Consider the following 18,168-nt stretch of genomic DNA (forward strand, 5'->3'; position numbering starts at 1 on the left):
TAGTTTAAGCATGACAAATTAACATGTTGCGAATGGATGGACTCCATATTGACAAAATGATACTCCATAAAATACAAATGTAAAATTCGTCTTGTTTATAGCATATGATAATTAGAGCATGATATGTGAATATGATTTTGGAAAACCGGAAGTTGGGGCGCCAAAGTGAAAAATGTTCGTTTTGAAGGGTACTTTTTTATATATTAAGCCCCTATCACACGGAACTGGATTTCTAGTAGGAATGCCCTAGTTGGCGCTGAACTAACTTTCTAGGTAGCAATCATGGCCGCTAGGGGCGCAGACTTATTAAAATTATTGTGGGGGGCTCTGATCACTGAAATATGTGAATGAATGATTCACTCCCTCCCTTTTTAAGAATAAAAATTACGTCTTCGTATAGCAGTTTTTAAGCAGCTATTATATTCCTCATGCAAATGAAATGTAACATGAAAAACGTTTAGAAAATGTTTCAAAGTCTCTTTATGTCTTTTGTGTCAGCTCATTTGTTTTCTAGATAACAATTAACATTTTTATTGAAAATTATGCATTTACATTAAGAGACCAATCAATCTAACAGTTTTATGCCGGCCTCGGTAGCCGAGCGTGTTGGGTGGTCGACTCAACTTGCTTTGATCCAGAGGTATCGGGTTCGAGTCCCGGCGAGGGCATGGGTGTGTTTTAATGTCCGCAACAGACATGTGATGGGTTGCAAATAACCCATAAAATAACGAATATTTAACAGTTTTATTTAATTATTTACATAAATGCTAACACAAATCGCAGAAAAATAATTTTACTTTTTGTTCTTGCTACAATAATTTACTTTTTAAATTTAATTTTGCAATAATAAAAAAATAGCATGTACACTAAGATATAAAGTGACATACACAACAAAAACATATGAACATGATTTAAAAATAAAGCAAAAGTTGCTCTACGCACAGAGTTATTTTCTTATGAACTCATTAACGATGGGTCTCAGGTCCAAATTATCAAGCCCAGTTTGATGTATGTGGAGTACCGCTAAGCTGCTTAGTCTCTTCTGCCTCATTGTAGATCTCAAATATGTCTTTAGTTGACTAATAGCACTGAATGACCTTTCGACTGTGGCTGTCGTCAGTGGCACAGTGCGGAGGACCATCATGAATTTGGCTCCTGGAGGGTGCTGTCTTCCAAAAGAAACTTCCTTATGTCACGCATGGTAGTTAGAACCACTTTCTTCTGTTTGGTGATATCACCAAGCATGGACATGTGTAAGGAGAGCCTATCGGCATCCAAATCTTGGCGAAAGAATTCTCGCGTTTGATCAAAGTTTGTTGTGCAACTGTTCACAGCTGAGATGCACTCTTTCTCTCCGGCTGTTACTTTTTGTAGTCCTGTAGATTGATGTCCTTGTTTAACACATGATTTTGCTGTGTCACACACGTCAGTGCATATTGATTTATAATACTATTTTGGAGTATATAACTTGTGATGTTTGGCAGCATCTGATTTTCAAGTCTCTTAGGGACGTGATGTTGCCGGGACAATTCTGGCTCATCAACGAGGCTCGGTTTGCCCTCTGTGCATTTCAGCCAGAACTGCTCAAAACACATTCGCTTTTCTTGAAAGATATCAGTCAAGTATTTTAGTTTTGATTCCACTTCTGCAGCACCAATGCGTGGAGACTGAATCTTACAGTTTACCTCTTCTAGTTTACCCATCACATGGCAATAGAGGGAGAGAAAAATGTCTTGAAGTGAATCATTGTCTCCAGGTATCCAGCACATTTTGATGCTGCGTCAGTAGCATCTTCTTCAGAAAATTTCTCAAGAAAATTGAGAAGGTTTTCATAGTTCGTTAAGATCTGTTGCATACTGGAGGCTCTCAACGTCCACCGACGAGGGCAAAGTGGTCGCAGTCCAGTATGGCCAGCCTTTTCATTCACATCAATAATATTCCTAAATATTTGCATTCTTTTAAGGGATTACCAAACAGTCTTTAACAAGTCATCGGCTAAATTCATTATGTCTCTGATTAATATATGTATAATAGTAAATAATAATTATATACTTAGTATATAGTAATAAGTAATGGGTTTTGCTGTCTCCGGTCATAGCCCCCCCCCCCCCAAAGTTGATGGTTTAGCGGTCTCAGCCCCCCAAAGTTGATGGTCTAGAACATTTCAAATGTGTATTTAAAGTTACGTTCATGTGGAACAATTCAGAGTAAACTTTACAAGAGAAGAAAAATAATACATTAGATCCTCTTAAGCAAAATTATTTGGGGGGCTCTGCTCCCACATCATTAACATTGGGGGGCTCGAGCCCCCCTAAGCCCCATGGAGTCGGCGCCTATGATGGCCGCCTGGCTGACTGCTTGACTGGTTTGAAGGAATAGGATATGTTCTAATGCTACTAACTTTTTTCGACTAGATTCTCTGGAACAGCCAATCACAGCAAAGTTTGGGCATGTGAAGAAAATCTGTGAGTTTACAAAGTAGCGTTTTTTGTCTGTGGTTTCCGAGTGCATACAGCACGAAAGGCATGTTTACAATTGAAAAAGCTAAAATATTCTTCCATACGTGTATAGTAAACGTTGTAAAGTATGTATTTTATCAGCGCCGTTCTTCTCTACCTAAAACCATTTAATACGAAACGATATTCCTCTCGGTTGAATAGTTATCGTATTTTAAAAGTCTGAAGTGATACGTTGTTTACATCTCGCGCTGCTGCCATTATAGGAACGAAAGACTATCGACAAGTACGGTGTAACAAGTACCGTGTGAGGCGAAAACTAGCAAATGGGTAGCCAGTCCAGTGTCAACTAGAGCATTCCTACTGGATATCCAGTTCCGTGTGATTCAGGCTTAAATCTTGTTTTTTTGGTTTTTTTTGTCATTTTTAGATGTGGAGTTATGGTATGATTTAAGTGATACTCACAAGGAACAGCCAAACCCAGGCTTTGGACTAGAACCGACAACTTCGAGGACTATCTGGACCACTTTTAGAGTTATTGGGGGTGAAGTCGGCATATTAAGGACAAAATGCAGTAGTATTTGCTTATATAGATAATTATTTGAAAATGAAAATGCATGGTACAAAATTTGAACCTTCTGCAGCAAACTCAATATAAATTTATGTGTATGTGTAAAATAATAAAATGGGACTAAAAATATATAAAAAAGTAGATGCATTACCGGTTTCACCCCAGCAAACGGGGTGAAGCCGGTAGGTAGACGGGGTGAAGTCGGTAGGTACATGGGTTGAACCTAGTACATGTTTATCAATAATCATATGTGTACCATCACATATTCTTCAGGCAACACCATCACAACATCATCAGGCATCTAATATATCATCACCACCACATCATCACACGATCATCACCACATCATCACAAGTCATTCCATCATAACTTCTCAACATTTTCCACACACAAAGTACATGGGTGAACCAAGTGCACTTTTATTAATAGTCATACTATATTCTACCCTGTATAGATCCTATCACCACATATTTAAAAACTACTATTGACCCTATCACTAGGCCTACATTATCATTATGCATCTCTATCATCACATCATCATATGCATCAGCTACGTCATAACTGCACAATATTTTCACAACACATTTTCTGTTCAACATTTTCGGCACACAAACTGCAATTTATGAAAAGCACCGACACAGTATTCATGATACCATGTTGCACAACGTTGACATTGTATCCACTCCAAGAATTTGCTGCACGTCTCGTTGCTGTATGACCGTCCACAAAAACCGCAAATATTTCCTTTATCAGCTGAATCTACAGTGTTTGCCGACCTGTCGTCAGTACTTGCCGATGCACACTGAAGAGACGTAGCTGTAGGTGTAGGCTTAGACCTGCCTCTTCGCCCTGACAGCTTGGAAATGTGATCGGGAGAGGTCAGTATTTCAGTTCCCTGTCTGGTTCTTGTTACTTTCTGCTGGGACGCTCTCTTTGCGGGTGAAGGTAGAATCTCCCTCACTCCAGTCGTGACATCCGAATCCTGTCTTGGCTGTTCACAGTCCGTTCTCCTTGTTTCTTCATTTACGCGCGTCAGTTAAAGAGACGTCAATAATTTTGTTATCGCTTATGGCCAGCCTGTTCAGTGGAAATATACCAGTAGCTGCAAAGCCGGCAACACCATTTTCAACCGTGGCAGCTTTTCCCCATGCCTGATTCAGTAAGTGACCGAACTGTACCTTTGTTAGTGGTCTTCCTGGATGTGAGAATATCCACTGGTTGCAAGCTTGTTTGAAGAATAAACTAAGAGGACGGAAGAAAGCTTTGTCTAATGGCTGCAAAGCATGAGTCGTGTGACTCGGAAGGCACATGGCTGTGATTTCGTGTTGAATGCAATATTCAAGTACTTCAAGTGACTTCGTGTGCACTGCATGGCCATCCATTAAAAGTAAGCAAGATCCCTGTGGCTTGTGCTTGGCGAAGTGTTTCAACCACTCTACAAATGCAACGTCGTTGACGTAACCAGAATCAGTCATTAGAACCTGTGAGCCTGGTGGTAAGCCATCACGAAATTCATTCTTTAATCGTTTCCCTTTAAAAAGCACAAACGGTGGAATAAACATACCCGTGGCACTACAGCAGGCAATGGCTGTCACGTTTCCCCCCTTTCTTTGCAGGTAATTGACACTACATCACATTGTCCCTTTCTAGCGACGACTGCGCCTGGAGGCTCGTTGTTTAGAGGCAATCCAGTTTCATCAACATTGAAGATTCTTTCACCCTCATCTTGCAGATTAAGATCAACTATTACACTTTCCACCATATTGTAAAATACTTCCAGAGTCTCCCGTGTTAAACCAGAAACACGAGCTCGCGATATTCCAACAGGTGTCCTTACGGAAAGCTCTGGGTGTCGACGCATAAAACTTTGGAACCAATCATATCCTGCTTCAAGGCGCTCTTTGTTAAACGGGTGCTCTATTTCCAGCCATTCTGCATAACGAAATGCTGTCCTACGAACGTCACGTGGTGTTAGCGGGAATCCCCTCTGTGCCAATGTTTGTAACCGGTAGGTGATAGCGTTCTCTTGATCAACACTGAACACGGGCTGTCCACCAATATCAATGTTAGCTGTAGACCCTGCCTTAATTCGGATTACGTGTTCCGCAGTGTTTCGCGGGGAACTCCAAAAGTCTCACTGGCCCTCAAAACTGAGTATCCAGATTTCACTGCCTCCACTGCTGCTTGCATGGTTTCCACCTTCCATTTCATGATAGGTCTCTTAGAGTTGGTCTTCTTCTTGTAAGTTCGTGGCATCTGAAAGAAAGAATAGAAAGTCGTCACAGAGACGAATAGGTCTACGCTAATATTCTCAACCTAAGCTAATTGAATGTTTCAGTGACTATTGTTACTACAGTTTTGTGTTTTTAAAATATAGAAATAAATATAGAAATTCAGGGCCAAATGTTACGGACCCAACATGAATACTAATTTATTAAACCATGATTAATTTTATTATTTTAACAATTCAGATAGAAGAGGTCTGGTGCTCCCTGGTCTCTCTACTGGCCACGCCACTATGCTTCATTATGCAGTTTCGTCTTCAGGATAAGTTAGTTCCAAATACAGCTCCAATAAACATTAAATTAAAGTTTCATTGCAACTCTATATTTTCCATGTGCGACAAGAAAGTATCGACTTCACTCCAAACAATAGTGCCGGCTTCACCCCATATAGTGTAGTTCTTCGTTTTGTACTAACTTACTATCAGTTTAGCAAGCAACAAGGTACTTACTTTCTACACTATACACACAAACCTTACCTTACCATTTGTAATAATACGCAAACCAAAATAGTTAACGAAACACATTCTACGCCTTAGGTTATCGAGTTGGAAATTTATAAGCGAGATGACAAAGAGCTCGAATGACTCACCTTCAAAACAACAATGCCTCGTGGTTTGCTTGCTGTGCGTTCTTCTTTCCTAGTTTCCTCCCTGGCTGACAGAGTATGACTAACTGGTGCCAAAACAAGAGTTCGTTCAGTTCCTCAATTCACTGCGATGTTGCCAGTTCTTCATACGCTTCGCGTTACCGACTTCGCCCCACTACCGACTTCACCCCGAATGACTAAAAGTCTGAAGTGATACGTTGTTTACATCTCGCGCTGCTGCCATTATAGGAACGAAAGACTATCGACAAGTACGGTGTAACAAGTACCGTGTGAGGCGAAAACTAGCAAATGGGTAGCCAGTCCAGCGTCAACTAGAGCATTCCTACTGGATACCCGGTTCCGTGTGATTCGGGCTTAAATCTTTTTTTTGTTGTTGTCATTTTTAGATTCGGAGTTATGGTATGATTTAAGTGATACTCACAAGGAACAGCCAAACCCAGGCTTTGGACTAGAACCGACCACTTCGAGGACTACCTGGACCACTTTAATATGGATTAACGAGATTATATTTACGAATTTGTATTCGCACTTACAACATGGTATATTGGGACATATTTATCCGGTTCTAGATATTCGCAAGGCATTCACTGAATATCCTGCGTCCATATCCAGAGGTCTCCAGTATATTATTCGAAAAGTGACACATGTTTTGATATCCTTGGAAAGATTCATTCACTACCAAGAGCCGCAACTCGTACATACTAGGCTTATCAGGGATATACATGCGAATGTATAACACTCTTCGGATGTGTAGATGTGTGCGTGTGTGTGTGTGTGTGTACGTCCTTCCGTCCGTACTTGTGCGGTTTGCGTGTGGTAAAGAGAGGTGGTGTACGTACATGATATAGACATAATTGTGTACTTGATTTTTAAATGCATAAATCTAATCCATGCTTGTTCTTTTCCTGTGCAAAATATATGTAATAAATATCAAATTCCGTTTTCTTTTTTTAGAATCAAGTTGATTTGCCATGCTCTAATTATTAGAGATCTCCGTGGGCGGGCATCCGTTCAATCGCCGTGGCTCGTCTCGGGACCCAGCTCTCTAGGCGCTGGTACGTTTGGCTTCGACATGAACCTTGGTATCGAAGTTGCCTTCGATATCGTCTTCATCCTCGGAATCCAGAATATTCCGCTTGAAGCAGGACTCATTCGCTGCACATAGTGGTGCATGACAGCCCACTTCGCTTGCACTCACAATTTCGGGAGCAGTCTCCTTTGCACCCACAACGCACGAGATGCAGCAGGTTGTCTGGCGCCGGGGGTAAAGTGGATGTGACAGACTTATGGTGTCCCTGTTCGATGGTCCAGTCCCAATCTTTAGCTGAAAAGACGTTACCTTTCCACGCCTGGACTTGGTTATATACTCTCAGACTATGCTGGCGGGCGGCAGATGAAGTAGGAGGAAGGCTCGCAAGATCCATAACGTAGTTTGGAGGTTTTTTACCAATGGTCTGGACATATTTCTTGTATCTGGTTTTGTCAAGTCCCTCTGAACGTTTACCTCCGTACAAATGGACGAAGAATTGCTCTCCTGCAGCTTCAACACAATCCTGCGACGCGTTTGGGTTGTTAAATATTTCCACAACTTTCTGTAGTTCAGGGTTATTTTTAAGCTTGTTGAAGCTTGAAATTCGACCTCTTCTGTACAAAGCAGAGGTGGTGTCGCATCCTATAAAAGCGTGTAGGAAAAGTAGGTGTTTCGTCATGTTACCAAGGCCTTCGTGTAATTCTCTGCTGCAGTAAACTTTTCTAGCGGTTGTAGAATTTCCCGGAACTAACATGTACATGGCACCTTGGGGTTGAGTCAAGGCAGCAATAAGTACAAGTAGATCTGAGTCCGCGCCAACTACAACAGCTGATCGGCCTAACACCGCTTCTTTTTTCGTCGTTTTAACAACCAAAACATCCGCGTCACTAGGGGCCTGGAAAACTGGGAACTTTGCTTTCTGGAATTCTGTGTTAAGGAGATTCATAAAAAAACTTCTTTTATTCTCAACGTTTGACAAGAAATTCTCTTGTGCAATTGTCACGGGGTTGGATGGAGTTACATCAACCCTTGCAGCTGATTTCCCTACAGCTCGTCGCATATGCACTGCATCCTTCGTACTTGGTTCATATCCGTCAAATACTACGATGCCATTTGTTCCGTAATTTCGGTTGACGTAATCTAAGTAGGCATTGCACACATTACCATACGTTGCTGGACGGGGCCAATGTTCTCTGTGCAAAAGATCCCCACCGTCGAGAACATAGCTTGGGTTTTCCGGCAATTCATTGCTAATCGTGCACATCTTGTCGAGGACTTAAATAATGCTCGATTTTGTTCCCGCGCGAAGACCAACGTCGTCGAACAAAGACTGGGGGTAAGGTGACAATTCATACTGTAGACAGTCTTCAAGGTCGTCCGCACTTCTTACAACGCACGCGATGCGGTGGAACAGTTAGTTAGGGTTGACAACTACAGGATCCTTATCAATTGTTATAGTCTTTCCCATAGCAGCCAGTGTGAACACTCGCCCCTTCCTCTTCAAAGTCACATTTGCAAATATTTTCCCCACAATTCCTTTCACAGCATTTTCGCCTAGCTCCTCGGCTGAGTCACAATTAACTCTATCATTGGCAATAATTCCTGAAGACAGAGAAATGAGCTCTTCGGATTTGTTGAAAGGCGAATGTTGATTCAGCCAAACTAAAAATGTCCTTAAATCACTGGTATCTCGAGTCTGCCACGATCTTGATAAAGAAAAGTGCTGCTCGGACGATTCACCTGTCACTCCTGCGAAAGCTTCCACTGCTTCCATCACCTGGATACTTCCTGGCATGGTGCAAATCCAATGCCCTATAACGCTATCAGACATATTTCGGCCTTGTGTCAAGCCACCGCTAACCTTCATAGATCGCTCTATGGTCATGTCCGTCCAAGCGCCGCACCAAAACTTATCCGAACGCCGAACTGTAAAATAACCCTGATTGACACAACGTTCAAACTCTTGATCCGACAAAGTAGTATTAAGTTTAGACATATTCTGGAGGTAGAGGTGGGCTGATTTAGCGTAATGAATATGGCCAGCTGCATGGAGGTGAACTAACATGCGTTGAACGGAGAAGAGCTGTAGGTTCCAGTCGCCTGTTCTTTCCGCTCTCACGAAGTCATGCATTATAGAAACTTGCTTGAAATACTGCAGCCATAATTTAGCAGTGTGACTTCTTTCTTCAAGTGTCTTCATCGCACTGGATACAGCACTCAGTAAAGGTTTGACTTTGGATAGGAAAGATTCTGCGGAGGAGGACAAGTTTAACACCTCAATGTGAATTCTCCTGAGAGAGTTTGGACGTCAGAGCTGATCAAAGTCCGCCTTCCTCACAACACTCCAAAATCAAATGAGCGATATCTGCCTGAGACCGCGAATGAGCTCGTAATGCTCTTACATAAGCATGCCCATTAGCCATGTGTACAACAGCGTTCTTGGCAAATACCTCACCCCACATTTCTTCCATGCCACTGCCACCCATGATTTTGCCCACCGCACCCATGTAACTCATAAGCAGATGAAATCCACCTAATCTCACGATTGCCTTGGGCAGCTCATCAGTTTCGTCTGCCTGATAGACTATATCCATGGCTTTAATGAAAAGTGGCTGATCAAATGTCACAATACACCTTTGTTGCCTCTTCCTGCATTTTTCTACCGCGCAACGAAGACAGGTGTTAATTGAGGCGGGGTTAGAAGGTTGAAGATTGACGAAGGGCAAGGGTATCACTGCTGACTTTTCGTAGGATCTTTTTCCTGTGGCGTTACCCCCACACCCCCTATACGCCTTTATGGCGTGGTGCTAAGCACAGGGGAGCACTTTACCTTTTTTAATCTCCATGAAACCACTCCATCCCGTATGAGGTTCTTCAGCTCACTTGGGATCCGCCATCCAAATCCATTGGTATTCCGATTTCTGTATCCATCGACCGCAATTCCAGGGAGAGGACGTCTTCCATAACCAGGCGATTCAATCCATGGTTCTTGGACCGATCGTGAGTGTCGATTGGGATGAAGCCAAACTTTCCAACAACAGTTGCCGTTGGTATAATCTTCGGTCGTGGAACACGAGAACTAGTCTGAACAGCTGCAGAAGGCATCACGCACTGCACTCCTCCCATCGCATGAAAGGTTCCATGTCCATCCACAGTTCGAGTGTTATGATCAGCATTATCGAAGACAAACTGCACAAATCCATGTTTCTGAACTTCACTTGAAGTGTTCATTGTCACGGAAGTTTCATACTTACAGATTTCACTGTAGGAAACAGAGCAACCTATCGATATTTCTTCGTAGGTTGGATATGTCGAGTAATCATAAACTTTATATCTTATCTCTTCTTGGAGGATGGTAATAGCCGCGTCTATAATACTCTTCTTTTCTTCCACAGCGTCTTTTTTTTCTGTCGCTGTACCACTTGTTCATTAAAATCCTCGATGCAACGTGCCTAAAAGAAACAACAGTCCCGAAACATTTCTTGCTAGATGACATAAGAACAGTATTTCCGTAGCGTGCTGATAAAAGCTCCCGCAGACGCTTTTCACTGTTTAACTTGTCACTGTCGGTACTGAACTTTAAGAGCATCTCCATAAGGTCAGACAGCAGGTACTGGCAGCACCTTCGCTTGTGAGCGTCTTCTGCTTGCAGTGCGGCCACGCTTTACGTAGAGCGTTGTGTTTTGTTGTGCTAGAATAACATTGTGTACTTTTATTAATGACAACGTTGTTACGTTATTGAGTTTAGTGTCGTTAGATTTGTGATTGATCCGTTGTGACTAGTTTGTGTTGTGTTCAACACATTATTATTGTGTTTGAGACAGCAGCGAGCGAAAACTACAAGATGCCTACGTGTTTCGTGCCCGGCTGTAAATCTGGATATGACCGCTGTTCTTCAGGCAGTAGAATTTTTTTTAGGCCACCTAAAGACAATAATGGTCTCTCAAAATGGGAGAGTGCCATCCCTAGAAAAGATAAAAAACTAAGTCATAATTGCTATGTGTGTGATATTCATTTTTCCACTGACCTTTTAGTGAAAGTGGATTCGTTCATAGTGGATGGCGATACAGTAGAAATTCCACGACAAAGGTGGAAATTAAAACCAGAAGCAGTTCCTCATATATTTCGTAATCTGCCAAAATACCTCTCTCTAAGACAGTTAAGAAGCGAAAATCTCCCATGAAAAGGCAATCCTTGCGGACAGATGATAATAAGTAAGTACTCGTCGCAATGTATCATTAAGCTTATCAGTAGAGGACGATTTGCTTCACACTGCGGATGCTAGCAAAACAATAGCATTGCTAAAGAAAAAACTTAAGAATCAGAAACGCAATTTAATTAAAACGCAGAATAAACTATAGGTCGCACAGGCTAAAATAAATTTGCTTGAAAAAGGCATTAAAGATGCTAAATTAAAGACAACGGTCACACAGTCAAAACAGTTCGCGTCTCTTAGCAAAAATCAAAAAATTGTAATTGACAATCTTAAAGAAATGCCAACTGAAAAGTAAGACAGGCATGAGATACAGTTCTGAGTTTATAATGGATTCTCTTCTATTAAAAATTAAGTCCCCCAAGGGGTATAGACACTGTTTACATCACGATTTGCTACCTTTGCCTTCTGAAGCTCACTTGAGAAAATTGGTGAAGGGTCTTAAATGTCCTTACGGCGTAAATTCCCATGCCATCGACGCTATAACACTTTTTTTTTTAGTGAAAAGAATGAGAATGAGCGTAGCGGAATGCTGATTTTTGATGAAGTTAAACTTAGGGAAGCAATTCAGTTTAGCTCGAATTCCTTAAAAATAGACGGCTTTGTTGATTTGGGAAATCTTACTCCAGACGAAAGCAAGAATCAATTAGCAAATTATGCTCTAGTTTTTATGTTTGTTCCCTTTCTGTATAATTGGATTCAACCCAGAGCAGTATATGCTAGCAGGAATGCCACCCCTGGTGACATTGAAACACAAAAATACTTATCCAGATAATCATACATTTGGAAAAAGCAGGGGTCAGAGTTATTGGTTTTACATCTGACGGTAGCCAATCTAACAAAAAGTTATGGAAATGCTTAGGAATTTCCGGAAACAGAAACAATCTTAAGTGCTCTATATCCAATCCAGCTGACTCTAGTAGAAAGCTTTGGGCATTTTCAGACGCACCACATATATTTAAATGCATAAGGAATAACTTCCATGATAAAGTGCAGGTGTACTATAATGGTGTTGATTATTCATTTTACAGAAAAGTGTATGAACATAATTCATCTACTGAACTTTCCGGTATGAAAGCTTGCTACAAAGTGACCTCCGCTCATTTGGATCCTAATTCATTCCAACGAATGAATGTAAGTCTCGCAATGCAGCTGTTCAGCAGATCTGTGGCTAATGGAATAAAATTTTATCGGAGTATTAATGCAGAGGGGTTAGAAGGCAGTGAAACAACGGAATATTTCATAAGGGACCTAAACTGCCTGGTTGATGCATTAAATTCATTCACTCCTGCACAGGCACTATATAAAGGATCAGAAGCACATACAACTTTAATAAAATGGAATGCTGTCCTTAGAGATAATCGAAATTCCGTCGCTTCAGAAAAAACTCTAGAGTCCTTAAGAGTGACTTTAGAAAGTACTTTAGAAGTGTCTGAATATTTGTGGAAGAACAATTACAAGTACATTTTGACAGGAAAATTTAATCAAGATCCCCTAAAACGCCATTTTGGTATATTGCGGTCGTTCACTTGTGATGATCATCCCTCCACTGTGGATTTTCTGCACTTACATATGCTGCACTCAATTTACGTACCAGCAAAACTTGCTTTATTTTCGGGTGGAAACTGTGAATACAGGACTGAATCTCCTCTGACGTCTTTTGTTAATCAAATGCGGTGAAGATGCAAGCTGAAAATAAAATAAGGGAAAAAATTTCCATTGTTGAAGATGAAATTCAAATACCGGACTGGGAAAACAACATACCGAACTTAAATGGAAAAAGTGTTGGTAAAGAATGCTTGGTGTATATCATTTGGAAGGATACATAGTGTGGTATATTTCCAAAGTGACGGATTGTAAACTGTGTACAACTTTTCTTCACGGGGAACCAACTAATGTACCTGCCTCACTTACGTTAATCCAAGACTATGGGTCGGGCGACGGCTGTAAATACCTTACCTATGCATCGAAAAGTGTTTACGAGTGGAAAAATTTGTTGCAGAAAAAATATCATGTGCTAATAGTTTATGGGGTGATATATTTTTTGAGTGTTTGGACAATTTAAATATAATTGCTGTAAAAACTTCGCAATTAGGATGCTGTGAAGATCATGTGCTGCGTACGCTACCTAAATTCGTATTTCACTATCTGAAATGTCGATTTTTCTTCCGCACCAAGGAGATAAGAAAGGAATTAAGTGCCTCGAAGACAGCAAAATCATCTCGGAAATTCTCCAAACTATCCAGCTGCTGAGCCTTTCTCCAAACATAAGTAACATGCATTTTTGTTTCTTATGTAGTTAGTTTGTAAGCAACGCGAGCATCTTCCACGCCCTCTCAAACGTCACCATTGCCATGTAGGCGGTGGACCACGGCAACTCAACCCCCTATGATTGTCCATTATTGAGTTATCGAATTTTTTTAAAAAAAGTCCAAGATGGCGGCCTTTTATTCAAAATTTAAGGGTGTTTCCCATGCAGGATTTCTTGGGATTTTTCTGGGGAAGTACAGGGGGGCCTGAAGAACGCATTTCAGAAGGAATTAGCTTTCTAATAATTATTTCCGTTTCGAGCCAAATTTAGGTCTAAATGTACAATACCGTATCAATCCCTAAGATTGTATATTTATTTTTATTAAAGTCTCTCTGAACGCTTCACGTTGACCAGGGCATTCACTTGTTTTTCTCAGTTGTCTCAACCTCTGAGGCATGTTTACAATGCATTGTGTTGTGCCATGCAAACCTCCTGAGCATTCAGGAAACAGGTAATACTTCTGGTTATAGAGTCAGCAGTTTGCATGGTAGCAATTAAATAACACGTTTCGGTATAGAGGAGGAGCTCGATGGCCTAGTAATATAGAGGTGAGACAAGCTGAGAAAAACAAGTGAATGCCCTGGTCAACGTGAAGCGTTCAGAGAGACTTTAATAAAAATAAATATACAATCTTAGGGATTGATACGATACTAAGGAGGCGCGAGTGCAAGGGCAAAACGCGGCTGCAGTTATCAGCTATTTGAAGCAGAACACACTGCTTTGCTCCGCCCACTTTCTTTCTCCCCTTCTATGCGCGGCCTGGATCAACATATTCCCCTAACATTTTGAATAAACGGTATATATGATACGTGAGAGTGAAATTTTTTATTAGTATCTTACTCAGTTCCACTTCTTCATTCTATTAAACCAATCGGCATTAACCTAATTACTTCCAATGATTTACATCATTCATGGCCCTTTGGGAAAACAATAGCATGCAGTTTCTATCTTTTCAGGTAATGTTAACAACAACTAGTTACGATTTGAAATTTCTAACGGTAACTGAATAACCCTTTTCAAGCAAAGAAAAACGAAATTGATGTTGATTTTCTTTACGATATTGTCACTCATATTTTTGTAATATCTTTCAGTAAATGTTCGCCTGAATGAATGGATAACTTCGTGATTATTAAAACTGTGACAATTATATTTTACACCTCCCCCACACATATATTTATTTACTTATATGTGACAATTATGTTATATTATTAACATATAAAACAATTATATGTTATATTTTTATTGCCCAAAAATCAGCGGATGTGCTCATTTTAGAACACGACAGAACATCATATAAACTCCGGCAATCTTCGTGCGCAGAGAGAGAAAATATAATTTTAAAATGTTAACCTTAATTTTTAATATTTGGAGGATAATTTGAATTTTATTACCTCTATATATTATGTTTAAAAAATAACAATTTAATTGTAATTTAATAAAAATTATTCAAATATTAATAGTCCTTCTTAGTGCAATTAATGAATAAAACGTGATATACAAGGTATTTCGTAAGTTCGTTTACAACGCTTGGGAGGTGATTGAACGAGTGAAAATAACGTGGAAAGTTCATGTAACGAAATTCCGGAAACGGCTTTGTTGCCGAGTTATTGACGTTTGAAAACGTGATAGGTAAAGAAAAGGTAAAGTGCTCCCCTGTGCATAGTACCACGCCATGAAGGCGTATAAGGGGTGTGGGGGTAACGCCCCACACTTTCTTGATCCGGTCGTGAGTGGGGGTTATGTGATCAGCATCACGCCCCTGACCGCCTTTACCCCCCAGGGTTTCCTGCAGGTACCCATGTTATTCGACGCTGGGTGGGCGCCGGGGCCGCTTCCATCCTTAGAAAAGTTCCCGGATTTGAACCGGCCGGGGATCGAACCCGGGACCTTTAGCATGGTAGTCAGACGCGTTACCGACTGAGCCACCGCGGCCACTGTTTGAAAACGTGGGAAAATGATTTTCCGAAGTGAATAATGGCAAAACGGGTGGAGAGAAGTCGTCGGTGTAGGGCGGTCCACTAAGAAATTGGGTACGCTCTTGTCAAAAAATCACGCGGCAATGTTGTGTAATGTCGGCGCAAGGGATTCTCCAAAGGACGCGAACGAAGATGTTGACGGGAGTGGGGTGGGTGTGCGTTCTGCGTGAGCTGGTATCGACGAAAATTGGCATGTGTTGAATGGCACCAAAAAACAAAGAAAATTTCCTGAGCGAAGGGCACTATGACGTAAAAATGAAAAAAATGAACTGTCATAGGTTGCATACCCTGAAGGGCAGATGGGTAGGTTTCCTCATGAAGGAGCGCACGTGTCTGTGCCATTCGTGCTTCAGGTGCTGTGCCAGCAGCAGGTTGTTAAACATTCACGGTTGAACGGAAAGACGTGAGGTTCTTGGACAGTAGTGTTGGGCAAACATTTGACCTAGCAGTGTTACGTGTTAATTCTTAGCCACAGCCCATCGTGTTCTGTGAAGTGTACTAGTGTTAACGGCCATAAACACTTGTAGCCCGGTGTAAGGGATGGCTGCATACAAGTCCCAAGAGCTGGCGGACATGCATCTGATTTATGGGGAGGTTGGAGGTAATAGCCGTGCTGCAAGGCGTCTGTATGGGGCACGTTTTCCAAATAGGGTGTTACCACCTCATCGAGAAGTTGGACGACCGTGAAGTGTGCGAACACGACGGTTTGTGGAAGATGTGATAACTGCAGTGATGGATCATCCAGGCACCAGTACGCGCGCACTAGCCCACGAACGAAACACCTCTCATTTGAATGTGTGGCGAGTCCTGGCAGAAGAGGGGATGCACCCGTACAAATTGAAGAAAGTGCAAGATCTTTTACCTCGGGACTTTGGCCCACGTGAGGACTTTTGCCAATGGTTTGTTCATCAAATTGAAACTATCCCCAATTTTCAGAATACGGTACTATGGACTGATGAGACTATCTTCACGAAAACTGGTGTGTTCAATAGTAAAAACAGTCCTGTGTGGGAACATGAAAATCCACATGCCCTGCTAGTGGCACATCATCAGCACAGATTTGGAGTGAATGTGTGGTGCGGGATACTGCATGACCATTTGATTGGCCCGTATATTCTCCCTGTTCGCCTATGTGGACCCACTTATCAAGCATTTCTCAGTGAGGTTTTGCCTGAACTACTAGAGAACTTGCCCTTGACATTGAGACAGACAAAGACTGTGGTTTCAACATAATGGTGCACCCCCACATTTCGATCGGAATGTGCGCCATTTCCTCAATACCGTATTCCACGACAAGTGCATTGGCAGGGGAGGGCCTGTGCCATGGCTACCTCGATCGCCTGATGTTACGCCCCTGGATTTCTTCCTCTGGGGAGAGATGAAACGCCTCGTTTACGAAACACCTGTCGTGTCAATCGAGGACCTCGTTGCCTGTATCAATGTAGCTGCAGCATCGATAGCAGAAACGGGGGATGTTGGGTCTAACTAGACAATCCTTGATTCGCCGTTGTCGCCTCTGCTTAGAAGTACATGGTGGACACTTTGAAAACAGTTTGTGATGAGGTTCCCTTCACATCTCCATTAAGCATACTGTGTGCCCTTCAGGGTATGCAACCTATGACAGTTCATTTTTTTCGTTTTTACGTCATAGTGCCCTTCGCTCAGGAAATTTTCTTTGTTTTTTGGTGCCATTCAACACATGCCAATTTTCGTCAATACCAGCTCACGCAGAACGCACACGCACCCCACTCCCGTCAACATCTTCGTTCGCGTCCTTTGGAGAATCCCTTGCGCCGACATTACACAACATTGCCGCGTGATTTTTTCACAAGAGCGTACCCAATTTCTTAGTGGACCGCCCAACACCGACGACTTCTCTCCACCCGTTTTGCCATTATTCACTTCGGAAAATCATTTTCCCACGTTTTCAAACGTCAATAACTCGGCAACAAAGCAGTTTCCGGAATTTAGTTACATGAATTTTCCACCTTATTTTCACTCGTACAATCACCTCCCAAGCTTTGTAAACGAACTTACGAAACACCCTGTATATGAATTTGTAGAAATAAATTAACTGCAAAGTATTTTGGTAATTTTTGAAGTAATGGCAGCGGTGAGTTACTTTCTCATATGAGTAACTGTAAATATAATTTAATTACTGTTTAGCGCAATATGTGTAAGTCAATAATTTAAAAATAAAACTAACTTTCCAAACACTGGATTACAGTAATGTAAATAAGCTGCAACGTCACTATATGAGGAAGGGGGTACACACATCCTAGTCAGCTTCTTCTCCCCAGAACACAGACGAATTAAACGTAGTAACGGACTTCTACACTAATAATTATTTTTAAACGTACTCCTTACGTGTAACCTTACTATAAATAATAACACATCTCAATTCAAAATGTTCTTATATTCAACACTACCTGTTGAATTTTGTAGGTTCTATATTTCAAACCCATTGTCAATCTTACGGACCCTCCCCAACACCCTCGCATTCCCTTTCGCGGCAGCTATCTCTCGGATCATTCACAGGCGATAAGACTAAAGAAACTAATCAATAGCGTCATCATAAACACTTTCTTTCCTCTAATCGCAGCTCTCGTAAAGAATTGTATTGAGTCATCGGAAGCCCGCCCGTTCTTGAACAAGGCTGGGTACTGACGGGCGCGTAAACTATCTCTTCGTTGCAGTTCGGTCGGACTGACTCAAGACA

General features: G+C 41.5%; 1 protein-coding gene across 1 annotated transcript; it reads right to left on the reverse strand.

The window, feature by feature from the left end:
* Nucleotides 1–4,046: 4,046 nt before the first annotated feature.
* Nucleotides 4,047–4,589, reverse strand: LOC145984472 (uncharacterized). Its single transcript, XM_083118130.1, has one exon. It carries the CDS (start codon nt 4,587–4,589, stop codon nt 4,047–4,049), a length of 543 nt encoding a protein of 180 aa, XP_082974256.1.
* Nucleotides 4,590–18,168: the final 13,579 nt, after the last annotated feature.

This window comes from Lepisma saccharinum, chromosome 2 (genome assembly GCF_977018435.1).
Source record: "Lepisma saccharinum chromosome 2, izLepSacc3.1, whole genome shotgun sequence".
Taxonomy (NCBI): domain Eukaryota; kingdom Metazoa; phylum Arthropoda; class Insecta; order Zygentoma; family Lepismatidae; genus Lepisma; species Lepisma saccharinum.

Bases quoted from the DNA above. Each gene is read 5' to 3' on its own strand.
- LOC145984472 (XM_083118130.1), bottom strand. From the start codon at position 4,589: ATGTTTATTCCACCGTTTGTGCTTTTTAAAGGGAAACGATTAAAGAAT.